The 14,944-nt window shown below is 48.6% G+C and overlaps 2 protein-coding genes across 4 annotated transcripts in view; one reads left to right on the forward strand and one right to left on the reverse strand.

Annotated features, from left to right (window-relative positions):
* The window catches only part of VWA5B1 (von Willebrand factor A domain containing 5B1), an 84,125-nt gene that overhangs the window by 20,056 nt on the left and 49,125 nt on the right, over positions 1–14,944 (reverse strand). For all 3 annotated transcript variants that reach the window (XM_069742138.1, XM_069742141.1, XM_069742140.1), the window contains exons 9-14: positions 11,368–11,478; positions 6,735–6,937; positions 6,368–6,482; positions 6,030–6,215; positions 1,786–1,954; positions 1,483–1,664 (exon numbers count right to left, since the gene is read on the reverse strand). In XM_069742138.1, coding sequence (XP_069598239.1) covers positions 1,483–1,664; positions 1,786–1,954; positions 6,030–6,215; positions 6,368–6,482; positions 6,735–6,937; positions 11,368–11,478 — 966 coding nt within the window. The remainder of the gene's footprint in view (positions 1–1,482; positions 1,665–1,785; positions 1,955–6,029; positions 6,216–6,367; positions 6,483–6,734; positions 6,938–11,367; positions 11,479–14,944) is intronic.
* LOC138651721 (uncharacterized) lies at positions 3,435–4,710 on the forward strand. Its single transcript, XM_069742142.1, has 2 exons — positions 3,435–3,726; positions 3,757–4,710. The coding sequence occupies exons 1-2, from the start codon at positions 3,553–3,555 to the stop codon at positions 4,639–4,641; spliced, it is 1,059 nt and encodes a 352-aa protein (XP_069598243.1). The 5' UTR covers positions 3,435–3,552; the 3' UTR covers positions 4,642–4,710.

The following is a 14,944-nucleotide window of genomic DNA, read 5'->3' on the forward strand; positions in this document are numbered from 1 at the left end:
AGGTCACAGGGTGAGGGCTGTGAGGTCACAGGGTGAGGGCAGTGAGGTCATAAGGTGAGGGTAGTGAGGTCATAAGGTGAGGATAGTGAGGTCACAGGCTATGCGGAAGGCCGGTTTGTGATTGGGTGATAACCACCAATCGACCAAACCACTGCACGACCAGCTCTGCCTTCACCTACTGTATCCTCACCCATCCCTTGTAGATTGTGAGCCCTCGCGGGCAGGGTCCTCCCTCCTCCTGTATCCTCACCCATCCCTTGTAGATTGTGAGCCCTCGCGGGCAGGGTCCTCTCTCCTCCTGTATCCTCACCCATCCCTTGTAGATTGTGAGCCCTCGCGGGCAGGGTCCTCTCTCCTCCTGTATCCTCACCCATCCCTTGTAGATTGTGAGCCCTCGCGGGCAGGGTCCTCTCTCCTGCTGTATCCTCACCCATCCCTTGTAGATTGTGAGCCCTCGTGGGCAGGGTCCTCTCTCCTCCTGTATCCTCACCCATCCCTTGTAGACTGTGAGCCCTCGCGGGCAGGGTCCTCTCTCCTCCTGTATCCTCACCCATCCCTTGTAGATTGTGAGCCCTCGCGGGCAGGGTCCTCACTCCTCCTGTATCCTCACCCATCCCTTGTAGATTGTGAGCCCTCGCGGGCAGGGTCCTCTCTCCTCCTGTATCCTCACCCATCCCTTGTAGATTGTGAGCCCTCGCGGGCAGGGTCCTCTCTCCTCCTGTATCCTCACCCATCCCTTGTAGATTGTGAGCCCTCGCGGGCAGGGTCCTCCCTCCTCCTGTATCCTCACCCATCCCTTGTAGATTGTGAGCCCTCGCGGGCAGGGTCCTCTCTCCTCCTGTATCCTCACCCATCCCTTGTAGATTGTGAGCCTTCGCGGGCAGGGTCCTCTCTCCTCCTGTATCCTCACCCATCCCTTGTAGATTGTGAGCCTTCGCGGGCAGGGTCCTCCCTCCTCCTGTATCCTCACCCATCCCTTGTAGATTGTGAGCCCTCGCGGGCAGGGTCCTCTCTCCTCCTGTATTCTCACCCATCCCTTGTAGATTGTGAGCCCTCGCGGGCAGGGTCCTCTCTCCTCCTGTATCCTCACCCATCCCTTGTAGATTGTGAGCCTTCGCGGGCAGGGTCCTCACTCCTCCTGTACCAGTTATGACTTGTATTGTTTAAAGATTATTGTACTTGTTTTATTATGTACACCCCTCCTCACACGTAAAGCGCCATGGAATAAATGGCGCTATAATGATAATATCACAAGGTGAGGGCAGTGAAGTGTAACAGGTCAGTGTATGATTGTGATGTTCTGGAAAAAATGGTGATGTCACACAGTTTATGCAGACGGCCAGTCTGTGATCGACTGATGATGTCACAGTGAGGTCACAGTTTATGTAACAGGTCAATTTGTGATTGGAAGATCATAAATGTTAAATAATTCTCAGAATTTCCTCTTGGAGAACTTTTCTTGTACATGGTGTCACGTGGTACCTGAGACTCATGAATTTCAGCGCTCGTGTCGTCTGTACCCTGAAGTTCCTGGATTTCGATTCTGCAGAGGGGATTCTTCTCCTGGGCCGTGCTGGGGTCACTGGCCGCGTGGGACCTTGGCAAAGGCTGGTGGTCGGCAATCTGACTGGTGCTGTGGGCTCTGCGCTGGAAGCCGGGATCAACTGATGGAAGAGCAAACCGGAATTATGGATCTTGGTGGTGTGGCTCTACCCGTCCTCTGTGCGGAGCCTTCAGCATAGTGACCTGGTGCCAGTGACCCTCGCCTGGCGCCGATGACCTTACCAGACTCTCCATCCTCTTTGCCGTTCCGGAATTCGGTGTTCTGCTCTGAGGAAAGACCCCCGTCTTGTTGACCCCTTGACCCTCCACTTCCAGAAGAGTCTTGAGACTGAAAAAATACAGAACTTCCCGACTCCTGAGAGCGCATCATGCTGTATCTCCGCCTCTTGTCCTGGAAGGAGAGAAGATGCAAAAACTCATGATGACATTTAAAGGGTTCTCCATCTCCACTCATTGTTACAGAAAATTGGTTAAAAAACAGAACGAGACATAATGGCCATAGCTTTGCCCCGATAATCCTTCTGTCCTCTTCTCCGCGCCTTCTTTAGTCTCAGTTCTGAATTATCTGAGAAAGACTGGTTGCTAGGGAACTGCTGCCTGGCAACTCATTTGAAATGTTGTTACAATGTATCAATATCAACTAGAAAGAATGCAATGACACTGCCTCAGCCTAGGTTTCCCAATAATTAATTATTCTTAATTGGTCAGACGTTCAGATGGCGCCGTACAAGATAATGAAAACTATAAGAAAGGCGAAGTTTTGGAGACGCTGTCGCGCTTGATCAGAAGTTTATAGGTCGACTTAAAAGAATCACGAGAAATGAAGGTTCCGATTTCTGTCTCGTTACAACTTATTCCGTTTCCATGGTGAAAGCCAAAAAGCTGAACTGCGTCTAAGGAGAACGGAATATGTGAAGCCTCGCTGTGAGCGGAGAGCGGCTTCAGGAAAATTAACCATGTCTTTGCCCAGCGTGGATTTCTCCAAGAGGAAAATCTACAGCTCTTGTAAACCACAGGAAAGAGTTAAAATCAGCCGATAAGTACTACAATGTATCAATGACAAACATATCACAGCCTTTATGTATGTTATAAATAGACCCGAAATTCTGTGCTAATAGCTAATTTTAACATTTGTACTGCCTTCGGCTGCCACTTGGGGGCGCCCAGGAGTGGACTGCAGACAGTTCTACTGTTGATCCCAATGTATATGTTGTACGCAGGAAGACTATGGCCCTTCTGAGTGCAGCTGAAACGCTGGTAGTTTGTAAAAGGGAGAGGCATATTTCAGGTCCCTCCCTATTGACTAATTCCTAGCCTAAAGTACTGGGTGACATTAAAAAAACAACTTGATTAGCCCTCTGTATAGGTTACTGACCCTCTTATATACTTGCTAAGTAGCAAACAGGCAGACTATAATACAACTTCAGGGCTGTAAACGCCAGCAGTGAATAATCCCTTTAAGTAAGCCCCTCCCCCGCTCTTTAAGGATATAATCCCATGTGTAAACCCCTGACTGCAATTGAAATATCTAATAAATAATAATAAATTCGTGGCGTGAGAGTATTTTGGGCATTTTGTGAGCCGAGTTACTTAGTGTCGGAAGATTTCTAGGAGCGCCTGTGATTCCCCCCCTCTTTATTGTTTATAACGAGCAGAAATGTGCGCTTCTGAGACCGGAGCGTCAGGGACACGCACAGGAACCCAGAGCAGAGAGAATATTGGTATGGGCTCAGCTGCAGAGCGGGTCCACGCTCCAGCAGAGGAGAAAAAAACAACAATTTCACTCAATGAGGCCAGAAAGGAACATGGACAATAGAAAGCGCTGTATGCACATTGTGAAGGTCCTGTGCTTCCTGCAGCCTCTGCTACAAGGTCTGTGCTTCCTGCAGCCACTGCTACAAGGTCTGTGCTTCCTGCAGCCACTGGTACAAGGTCCTGTGCCTCCTGCAGCCACTGCTACAAGGTCACTGCTTCAAGGTCCAGTGCTTCATGCAGTTACTCCTTCAAGGTCCTGTGCTTTCTGCAGCCACTGCTTCAAGGTCCTGTGCTTCCTGCAGTCACTGCTTCAATGCCTTGTGCTTCCTGCATTTACTCCATCAAGGTCCTGTGCTTCCTGCAGCCACTGATACAAGGTTCTGTACTTCCTGCAGCCACTGCTACAAGGTCAGTGCCTCCTGCAGCCACTGCTACAAGGTCAGTGCCTCCTGCAGCCACTGCTACAAAGTCTGTGCTTCCTGCGGCCACTGCTTGAAGGTCCTGTGCTTCCTGCAGCCACTCCTTCAAGGTCCTGTGCTTTCTGCAGCCACTGCTTCAAGGTCCTGTGCTTCCTGCAGTCACTGCTTCAATGCCCTGTGCTTCCTGCATTTACTCCATCAAGGTCCTGTGCTTCCTGCAGCCACTGCTACAAGGTCCTGTATTTCCCGCAGCCACTGCTACAAGGTCCTGTACTTCCCGCAGCCACTGCTACAAGGTCCTGTACTTCCCGCAGCCACTGCTTCAAGGTCCCTGCTTTCTGCAGCCACTGCTTCAAGGTCCTTGCTTCTTGCAGCCACTGCTTCAAGGTCCTGTACTTCCTGCAGCCACTGCTACAAGGTTCTGTACTTCCTGCAGCCACTGCTACAAGGTCTGTGCTTCCTGCAGCCACTGATACAAGGTTCTGTGCTTCCTGCAGCCACTGATACAAGGTTCTGTACTTCCTGCAGCCACTGCTACAAGGTCAGTGCCTCCTGCAGCCACTGCTACAAAGTCTGTGCTTCCTGCGGCCACTGCTTCAAGGTCCTGTGCTTCCTGCAGCCACTCCTTCAAGGTCCTGTGCTTTCTGCAGCCACTGCTTCAAGGTCCTGTGCTTCCTGCAGTCAATGCTTCAATGCCCTGTGCTTCCTGCATTTACTCCATCAAGGTCCTGTGCTTCCTGCAGCCACTGCTACAAGGTCCTGTATTTCCCGCAGCCACTGCTACAAGGTCCTGCACTTCCCGCAGCCACTGCTACAAGGTCCTGTACTTCCCGCAGCCACTGCTTCAAGGTCCCTGCTTCCTGCAGCCACTGCTTCAAGGTCCTGTACTTCCTGCAGCCACTGATACAAGGTCTGTGCTTCCTGCAGCCACTGATACAAGGTTCTGTGCTTCCTGCAGCCACTGATACAAGGTTCTGTACTTCCTGCAGCCACTGCTACAAGGTCAGTGCCTCCTGCAGCCACTGCTACAAAGTCTGTGCTTCCTGCGGCCACTGCTTCAAGGTCCTGTGCTTCCTGCAGCCACTACTTCAAGGTCCTGTGCTTCCTGCAGTCACTGCTTCAAGGTCCTGTACTTCCTGCAGCCACTGCTACAAGATCCTGTGCTTTCTGCAGCCACTGCTACAAGGTCCTGTACTTCCTGCAGCCACTGCTACAAGGTCCTGTACTTCCTGCAGCCACTGCTACAAGATCCTGTGCTTTCTGCAGCCACTGCTACAAGGTCTGTGCTTCCTGCAGCCACTGCTACAAGGTCCTGTACTTCCTGCAGTCACTGCAACAAGGTTCTGGGCTTCCTGCAGCCACTGCTACAAGGTTCTTGGCTTCCTGCAGTCACTGCTTCAAGGTCCTGTGCTTCCTGCAGCCACTGCTACAAGGTCCTGTACTTCCTGCAGCCACTGCTACAAGATCCTGTGCTTTCTGCAGCCACTGCTACAAGGTCCTGTACTTCCTGCAGCCACTGCTACAAGGTCCTGTACTTCCTGCAGCCACTGCTACAAGATCCTGTGCTTTCTGCAGCCACTGCTACAAGGTCCTGTACTTCCTGCAGCCACTGCTACAAGATCCTGTGCTTTCTGCAGCCACTGCTACAAGGTCCTGTACTTCCTGCAGCCACTGCTACAAGATCCTGTGCTTTCTGCAGCCACTGCTACAAGGTCCTGTACTTCCTGCATCCACTGCTACAAGATCCTGTACTTCCTGCAGCCACTGCTTCAAGGTCCTGTGCTTCCTGCAGCCACTGCTACAATGTCCTGTACTTCCTGCAGCCACTGCTACAGTTTGGATTCTGGATTATAGCAGCACACATTTGTCCTTCCAATTACACTAATTTTCCCACCCAAGCAAACAATCTTCAGATCACACCCCTTATAGTCTATCCCTCTGCCTTAGCAGATACAAGTAGTCATATGACTCTGTAAAAACTAATACCTAGACAGGATGCATCATACTAAATAACATCACAGGACTGAAACACATTCAGACTCACTTCACAGCAGAGGGTTTGTTACAATTGTATCACATCTGGACAATTGTCTGTGAGCTAAACAGAGCAGCAGCTCAAATCTATCTACTGCCCTGACGTCTTGTTACAATGTATCAGTGCAGATAAAATGTATCTGTCCTGAGTCACAAAGATGATGGCCTAGACTGGATACAATTGTAACAGACCCTCCGCTGTGGGAAGTATTAGGTCAGGACAGGTTTCCAGAGATTATAAAAGGTGTTTGTGCTCACGGTACGGAGGTTGGAGAGGAAGCGGGCCGTGCTGCACACAACTCCGTATCCCACCAGCCGATCTCCAGGGAACAGGAAGCTGGAGCTGATCGGGGAGATCAGAACCTCGGTGCTCTCCGGGAAGACCCACTCCACGGTCACGTCACTGAGGACTGGGGCCATCGACTTCTTCAGAGACTGCAACATCTGCAAAAAGATAAATCGAGACGGCTGCGATGACATTTGTGTGTTGTATGTTATTATTTTTGTGCTATTGTCGTCAGCCAGGAGGGCAGCAAAGCATGGCGGGCGAGATGGCGCAGACCTCACACAATGACACCCACTCTCGGGCGACTGACCTTGGGTTGCAGTCTTTCTCCTTCGATTAGGAATTCAGCACTGCCCTTGGACACGCTCGCCACTCCCTGGACCAGCCGGCGGCACGCATTCTGGCCAATGCCGAAACTGTAGCATCTGGCAAAATATACACAGCGAAGGTATAACATTAGGGACATAGTGGTAAAATCTGCAATGGAGCAGCGCCATCTAGTGGTTACAATGTCATAAAAAATATAAGAAAAAAATGACTAATGTGCATGCTTGGATTTGCAGTCGTGGGGGGGGGGGGGGGGAGGGGGACACATATGGCCCTTGGCTGGTGGGGAGACCCCATGACGGTCCCCCGGTGAGTGCTGCAAATAGCGAGCGCGGCCATCCCGACTTTACCGAGTGAACGAGGAGTGATGACGGATCAGCTCGATGACTTTGCCGGTGTTGCTGACAGCTCCGTCCGTCAGCAGGAAGAGTAGACGCGGGTAGCCACGGCACACCGGCTGCCGGATGATCCAGTTCAGGGGCGACAGGATGTTGGTGCCCCCCATGTCAGCTCGCAGCTTCTTGATGCTCTCACAGGCGATGGCGAGGTTTTCCTGCAATACATTACATGGACAGGATGGTCATCAAATTCCTGCCAGGGCTCCGGAGTCCGGGAAAGCTGAGACACAGAGAATTTCTCCAGCTTTCCCAGGCACCTGAACAGTGTCTCCTCGGCTTGCCTCTGAGGTGTCTGCACACATCTCGCAGGAGGACCTCAATCCTGTGACTCTGACTGCTGGGAAAACTACAGGTCCCATCATGTGCTGACAGCGATCTACAATAAATGGCGTTCTGGTGGTTGGGGAACTACAACTCCCATCATTCCCTGACCGCTGCAGAATATCACAGACTGATCACTCTCAGCTGCTCCTCTCCACAATCCGCGTCCGTGACATCGGACGGAGTGGCAGGATCGATAGCGCCCAGAGCCACGAAGAGGCCGCTGTCAGGACACGCGGTGGCACCGGCACAGACTGGCACAACAGACGGTAACCCAATTATGGCAGGAATTCCCTTCCCATAATCCCCACTATACGGATAATACGGGGGATTAAATCCGGCCGCACCGATCATTAAATATGATCAGGATGCAGCAATGATCTGATCATCTCATCCACAGCGATGACTGTGTGTCAGAAATCACCGCCACCTCTGGTGGTCTTCACAGGGCTTATAAGGGCGTCACCCAGCTCTCCACAGACCCTGAATGACACATGGCTGTGAAGTGCTATGTAGCTTCCTCTATTGCTCTGGCTGTGTGTCAGTCTTCGCTATATGGCGGTATTATACATGTATTGCAGAGCAGTATGATATAGGCATGGAGTGATGGTACAATTCCTGCCCTGTATGGCCTCATTATGTAGGCACTGTGTGGAGGTAATACAGCTGCATTATATAGCAGTATTATGTAGGCACTGTGTCACGCTATTATAGCTGCAATGTATGGCAGTAATATGTAGGCACTGTATGGCAGTATGATTTCTGGCTAGCAGTACTTTGTAGGCACTGTGTGGCGGTATAATAGCTGCACTGTATGGCTGTATTATAAAGGCAGTGTGGTTTTGTTTTTTCTGCATTGTATGGCAGTACTATGTAGGCATTGTGTGGCGGTATTATTTCTGCCCTTTATGACCTTGTAATGTAGGCACTGTGTGGCGGTATTATTTCTGCATTGTATAGCAGTATTATGTAGGAACTGTGTGGCGGTTTTATTTCTGCATTGTATAGCAGTATTGTGTAGGCACTGTGACAGTTATTTCTGCATTGCATAGCAGTATTGAGTAGGCATTGTGTGGAAGTATTATTTCTACACTGTATAGTAATATTATGTAGGCACTGTGTGGCGGTATTATTTCTACACTGTATAGCAGTATTATGCAGGCACTGTGTGGCTGGTATTATTTCTGCTGTACAGCAGTACTATCTAGGCACTGTGACAGTTAGTTCTGCATTGCATAGCAGTATTGAGTAGGCATTGTGTGGAAGTATTATTTCTACACTGTATAGTAAGTAATATTATGTAGGCACTGTGTAAAGCAGTACTATGTAGTCATTATGTGGAGGTATTATTTCTACACTGTATTGCAGTACCATGTAGGCACTATGTGGTGGTATTATAGCTGCACTGTAGGACAGTACTATGTAGGAAATGTGTGGCGGTATTTATGCTCTGTAAAGCAGTACTATGTAAGCATTATGTGGAGGTATTATTTCTACACTTTATACCAGTACCATGTAGACACTGTGTGGTGGTATAATAGCTTCACTATATGGCAGTACTATGTAGGTGCTGTGTGGCAGTATTATTTATGTACTGTATAGCAGTACTATGAAGGGACTGTGTGGTAGTATACTAGCTTCAGTATATGGCAGTACTATGTAGGCGCTGTGTGGTAGTATACTAGCTTCAGTATATGGCAGTACTATGTAGGCGCTGTGTGGCAGTATTATTTATGTACTGTATAGCAGTACTATGTAGGCACTGTGTGGTGGTATAATAGCTTCACTATATGGCAGAACTATGTAGGTGCTGTGTGGCAGTATTATTTATGTACTGTATAGCAGTACTATGTAGGCACTGTGTGGTTGTATAATAGCTTCACTATATGGCAGAACTATGTAGGCGCTGTGTGGTGGTATAATAGCTTCACTATATGGCAGAACTATGTAGGCGCTGTGTGGCAGTATTATTTATGTACTGTATAGCAGTACTATGTAGGCACTGTGTGGTGGTATACTAGCTTCAGTATATGGCAGTACTATGTAGGCGCTGTGTGGTAGTATACTAGCTTCAGTATATGGCAGTACTATGTAGGCGCTGTGTGGTAGTATACTAGCTTCACTATATGGCAGTACTATGTAGGCGCTGTGTGGCAGTATTATTTATGTACTGTATAGCAGTACTATGTAGGCACTGTGTGGTGGTATAATAGCTTCACTATATGGCAGAACTATGTAGGTGCTGTGTGGCAGTATTATTTATGTACTGTATAGCAGTACTATGTAGGCACTGTGTGGTTGTATAATAGCTTCACTATATGGCAGAACTATGTAGGCGCTGTGTGGTGGTATAATAGCTTCACTATATGGCAGAACTATGTAGGCGCTGTGTGGCAGTATTATTTATGCACTGTATAGCAGTACTATGTAGGCACTGTGTGGTAGTATAATAGCTTCACTATATGGCAGTACTATGTAGGCGCTCTGTGGCAGTATTATTTATGCACTGTATAGCAGTACTATACAGGCACTGTGTGGTAGTATAATAGCTTCACTATATGGCAGTACTATGTAGGCGCTGTGTGGCAGTATTATTTATGCACTGTATAGCAGTACTATGTAGGCACTGTGTGGTAGTATAATAGCTTCACTATATGGCAGTACTATGTAGGCGCTCTGTGGCAGTATTATTTATGCACTGTATAGCAGTACTATGCAGGCACTGTGTGGTAGTATAATAGCTTCACTATATGGCAGTACTATGTAGGCGCTGTGTGGCAGTATTATTTATGCACTGTATAGCAGTACTATGTAGGTAACATGTGGTCGAATGTTTTTGCACTGCCTCAACGATTATTTTCCTAGTGTCTCACACTTATCTGACAACTGCAGAGCAACTTCAGGAAAACCAGAACACTACGAGTTGGACGCGGTATCTCACCTCATTCACCGGTCAGACTGTGGTGTGAAGTGATTTCCATAACGAAAAGCTGAGCCGCCCTTTTAATGTCACCTAGCTCTATGAAATCTTCTGTGAAGTACAAGAAGGCATGAGCCAAATACTGCCGCCATTGTACAGCTACAGCATGAACAGTGCCAGATGATGTGCACGACCAGCTCTGACCAGCAGGTGGCGATCATCGTCATCCGCTGCTGACAGGTCACATCTGTCTCTGATACAATGTATATAGATAGAAACCCTAGATAGAATGTGTACATTCCATACAGTGTATATATGACAGGTACGTGCATATATGACAGGTATGTGTATAAATGACAGGTACGTGTATATATGACAGGTACGTGTATATATGACAGGTACGTGTATATATGACAGGTACGTGTATATATGACAGGTACGTGTATATATGACAGGTACGTGTATATATGACAGGTACGTGCATATATGACAGGTACGTGTATATGTGACAGGTACGTGTATATGTGACAGGTACGTGTATATATGACAGGCACGTGTATATATGACAGGTACGTGTATATATGACAGGCATGTGTATATATGACAGGTACGTGTATATATGACAGGTACGTGTATATATGACAGGTACGTGTATATATGACAGGTACGTGTATATATGACAGGTACGTGTATATATGACAGGTACGTGTATATATGAGAGGTACGTGTATATATAACAGGTACGTGTATATATGACAGGCATGTGTATAAATGACAGGTACGTGTATATATGAGAGGTACATGTATATATGACAGGTACGTGTATATATGACAGGCATGTGTATAAATGACAGGTACGTGTATATATGACAGGTACATGTATATATGACAGGTACGGGAATATATGACAGGTACGGGTATATATGACAGGTACGTGTATATATGACAGGCATGTGTATATATGACAGGTACATGTATATATGACAGGTACGTGTATATGTGACAGGTACGTGTATATATGACAGGTACGGGAATATATGACAGGTACGGGAATATATGACAGGTACGTGTATATATGACAGGCATGTGTATATGTAGACACAGTGGAGACTTGCACAGTGAACAGGAACAGTTCCCAGTGAAAAGTAAACTGTGATTCCTGTTTATTCCTCCTACGCCATAAATTATATCGGCCAGAGCCAAAACCTGAAGGATCAGGACGGATCTGACACCGACGACTCACAGAACCGCCCGAGCCGACCAATCAGCATCTAGTGTTAATATTGGCTTGGAAGGTTTAAAAAACCAAGAGAGCTGTGATCTGATTGGCTACAAGGGACTCACCTCATTATAGCTCTGACTGCAGGGGAACAAGGACTTGAAGGTGGAACCGAACCCGATGATATTGAAGAGTGACGAGGGCATCAGAGTCTTCAAAATGACGAGCATGGCATCCTGTGGGAACAAGAAGAACACTGGGTGTTAGAACAGTGAGCGCAGCTCTGGAGTATAATACAGGAGGTAACTCAGGATTAGTAATGTAATGTATGTACACAGTGACTGCACCAGCAGAATAGTGAGTGCAGCTCTGGGGTATAATACAGGATGTAACTCAGGATCAGTAATGTAATGTATGTACACAGTGACTGCACCAGCAGAATAGTGAGTGCAGCTCTGGGGTATAATACAGGATGTAACTCAGGATCAGTAATGTATGTACACAGTGACTGCACCAGTAGAATAGGGAGTGCAGCTCTGGAGTATAATACAGGATGTAACTCAGGATCAGTAATGTAATGTATGTACACAGTGACTGCACCAGCAGAATAGTGAGTGCAGCTCTGGGGTATAATATAGGATGTAACTCAGGATCAGTAATGTAATGTATGTACACAGTGACTGCACCAGCAGAATAGTGAGTGCAGCTCTGGAGTATAATACAGGATGTAACTCAGGATCAGTAATGTAATGTATGTACACAGTGACTGCACCAGTAGAATAGGGAGTGCAGCTCTGGAGTATAATACAGGATGTAACTCAGGATCAGTAATGTAATGTATGTACACAGTGACTGCACCAGCAGAATAGTGAGCGCAGCTCTGGGGTATAATACAGGATGTAACTCAGGATCAGTAATGTAATGTATGTACACAGTGACTGCACCAGCAGAATAGTGAGCGCAGCTCTGGGGTATAATACAGGATGTAACTCAGGATCAGTAATGTAATGTATGTACACAGTGACTGCACCAGCAGAATAGTGAGTGCAGCTCTGGGGTATAATACAAGAGGTAACTCAGGATCAGTAATGTAATGTATGTACACAGTGACTGCACCAGCAGAATAGTGAGCGCAGCTCTGGAGTATAATACAGGAGGTAACTCAGGATCAGTAATGTAATGTATGTACACAGTGACTGCACCAGCAGAATAGTGAGCGCAGCTCTGGGGTATAATACAGGATGTAACTCAGGATCAGTAATGTAATGTATGTACACAGTGACTGCACCAGCAGAATAGTGAGTGCAGCTCTGGGGTATAATACAGGATGTAACTCAGGATCAGTAATGTAATGTATGTACACAGTGACTGCACCAGCAGAATAGTGAGTGCAGCTCTGGGGTATAATACAAGAGGTAACTCAGGATCAGTAATGTAATGTATGTACACAGTGACTGCACCAGCAGAATAGTGAGCGCAGCTCTGGAGTATAATACAGGAGGTAACTCAGGATCAGTAATGTAATGTATGTACACAGTGACTGCACCAGCAGAATAGTGAGTGCAGCTCTGGGGTATAATACAGGAGGTAACTCAGGATCAGTAATGTAATGTATGTACACAGTGACTGCACCAGCAGAATAGTGAGTGCAGCTCTGGGGTATAATACAGGATGTAACTCAGGATCAGTAATGTAATGTATGTACACAGTGACTGCACCAGCAGAATAGTGAGTGCAGCTCTGGGGTATAATACAAGAGGTAACTCAGGATCAGTAATGTAATGTATGTACACAGTGACTGCACCAGCAGAATAGTGAGTGCAGCTCTGGGGTATAATACAGGATGTAACTCAGGATCAGTGATATGTGGACAGGGTCTTTAGAAATCAAGATTCAGTTTTCACACAAGTTTAATTAACCCCTCTCTTGCTGGTCAGATAACAGCTGTGACAACATGTCTACATAGGGGATTCATGGGGAAACTAGCACAGTTTCCTCCGGAGTGATTTTCCCTTCTGACAGATATCATTGCTGGTGGTCTCGTCCGCAGTGTTGGGGGACAGTTTAATTATATGGAAAATAATGAGAACTGATGGATTGAACATTCCTCTCAACAAAGCAATTAAAAAGAGAAAGTGTTAATGTAGCCAGAGGATAATGAGGTCGGAGGGGCCCGCGGAGGACGGGGCCTGGCTCAGGTTGGCCCTGTCTAGTCTCACCATGTCGGAGGCTTGTTGATCCTCCCGACCCATCAGCACCAGGGACACTTCTGGGTTTTCAGCTGCTTTCCTCTTTTCATATTTGTTAAGCCACGGAGAACCAATCAGGCTTGGGCCCCTTACTTGGGCCCTAAAGCCGCTGCCTTTTCTGCTCCTATGGTGCATACACCTTCACTTTGCGCTTTCTCGTTACAGAGGGGGCTCAACATTAGTAAATAGCGGAGGGAGCACCGGCCCGAGGGTCTCTCCATGAGTGAACCGCCCCCTGTGCCCCCCAGTCCAGGGAAAGGTGCAGACTGTGGGGTCCTCTGTCCTCCATATAGTTCCCTAAAGTGTGTGCCGCGGCTCGCAGTAGGGGGTCCGCGTTCTCTTCCCAGAGACGTTTCTAACCCCTTATTTAATCATTAGTTGACTCCCTGGATCCTCCATAGAGGGAGCGACACTGGGGATAATTATATTTCAAGCAAAGTGTATAATTATACATTTCATTATTACTTGCATAATAAAGGGCCAGGAACAGAAAATGAGGGGTGCGAGCTGGGGGCCTGCGAGGGGATGGGGAGTGCGGGCTGGGAGTCTGTAGAGGTATAAAGGGTGCAAGCTGGGGGCCAGCACGGAGGATGAGGGGTGCAGGCTGGGGGGCAGCACACAGGATGAGAGGTGCGGGCTGGGGGCCTCCGAGGGGATGGGGAGTGTGGGCTGGGAGTCTGTAGGGGTATAAAGGGTGCAAGCTGGGGGTCAGCATTGAGCATGAGGGGTGCGGGCTGGGGGTTGGCACGGAGGATAAGGGGTGCGAGCTGGGGGCCTGCGAGGGGATGGGGAATGCGGGATGGGAGTCTGTAGAGGTATAAAGGGTGCAAGCTGGGGGCCTGCAAGTGGATGGGGAGTGTGGGATGGGAGTCTGTGAGGGTATGAGGGGTACAAGCTGGAGGTTGGTCCTGAGGATGAGGGGTGCAGGCTGGGGGTCAGAAATGAGGATGAAGGGTGCGGGTCAGCACAGAGGATGAGGGGTGCGGGCTGGGAACCTCCAAGGGGATGGGAGTCTGTTGGGGCATGAGGGGTGCAGGCTGGGGGTCGGCACTGAGGATGAGGGGTGCAGGCTGGGGGTCAGAAATGAGGATGAAGGGTGCGGGTCAGCACAGAGGATGAGGGGTGCGGGCTGGGAACCTCCAAGGGGATGGGAGTCTGTTGGGGCATGAGGGGTGCAGGCTGGGGGTCGGCACTGAGGATGAGGAGTGCAGGCTGGGGGTCAGAAATGAGGATGAAGGGTGCGGGTCAGCACAGAGGATGAGTGGTGCGGGCTGGGAACCTCCGAGGGGATGGGAGTCTGTTGGGGTATGAGGGGTGCAGGCTGGGGGTCGGCACTGAGGATGAGGAGTGCAGGCTGGGGGTCAGAAATGAGGATGAAGGGTGCGGGTCAGCACAGAGGATGAGTGGTGCGGGCTGGGAACCTCCGAGGGGATGGGAGTCTGTTGGGGTATGA

This window comes from Ranitomeya imitator, chromosome 10, assembly GCF_032444005.1.
Source record: "Ranitomeya imitator isolate aRanImi1 chromosome 10, aRanImi1.pri, whole genome shotgun sequence".
NCBI lineage: Eukaryota > Metazoa > Chordata > Amphibia > Anura > Dendrobatidae > Ranitomeya > Ranitomeya imitator.

Coding starts and splice junctions, on each gene's coding strand:
- LOC138651721 (XM_069742142.1), top strand. CDS start 3,553: ATGCAGTTACTCCTTCAAGGTCCTGTGCTTTCTGCAGCCACTGCTTCA. Junction 3,727..3,756: donor CCTGCAGCCACTGCTACAAG/GTCAGTGCCTCC, acceptor CACTGCTACAAG/GTCAGTGCCTCCTGCAGCCA.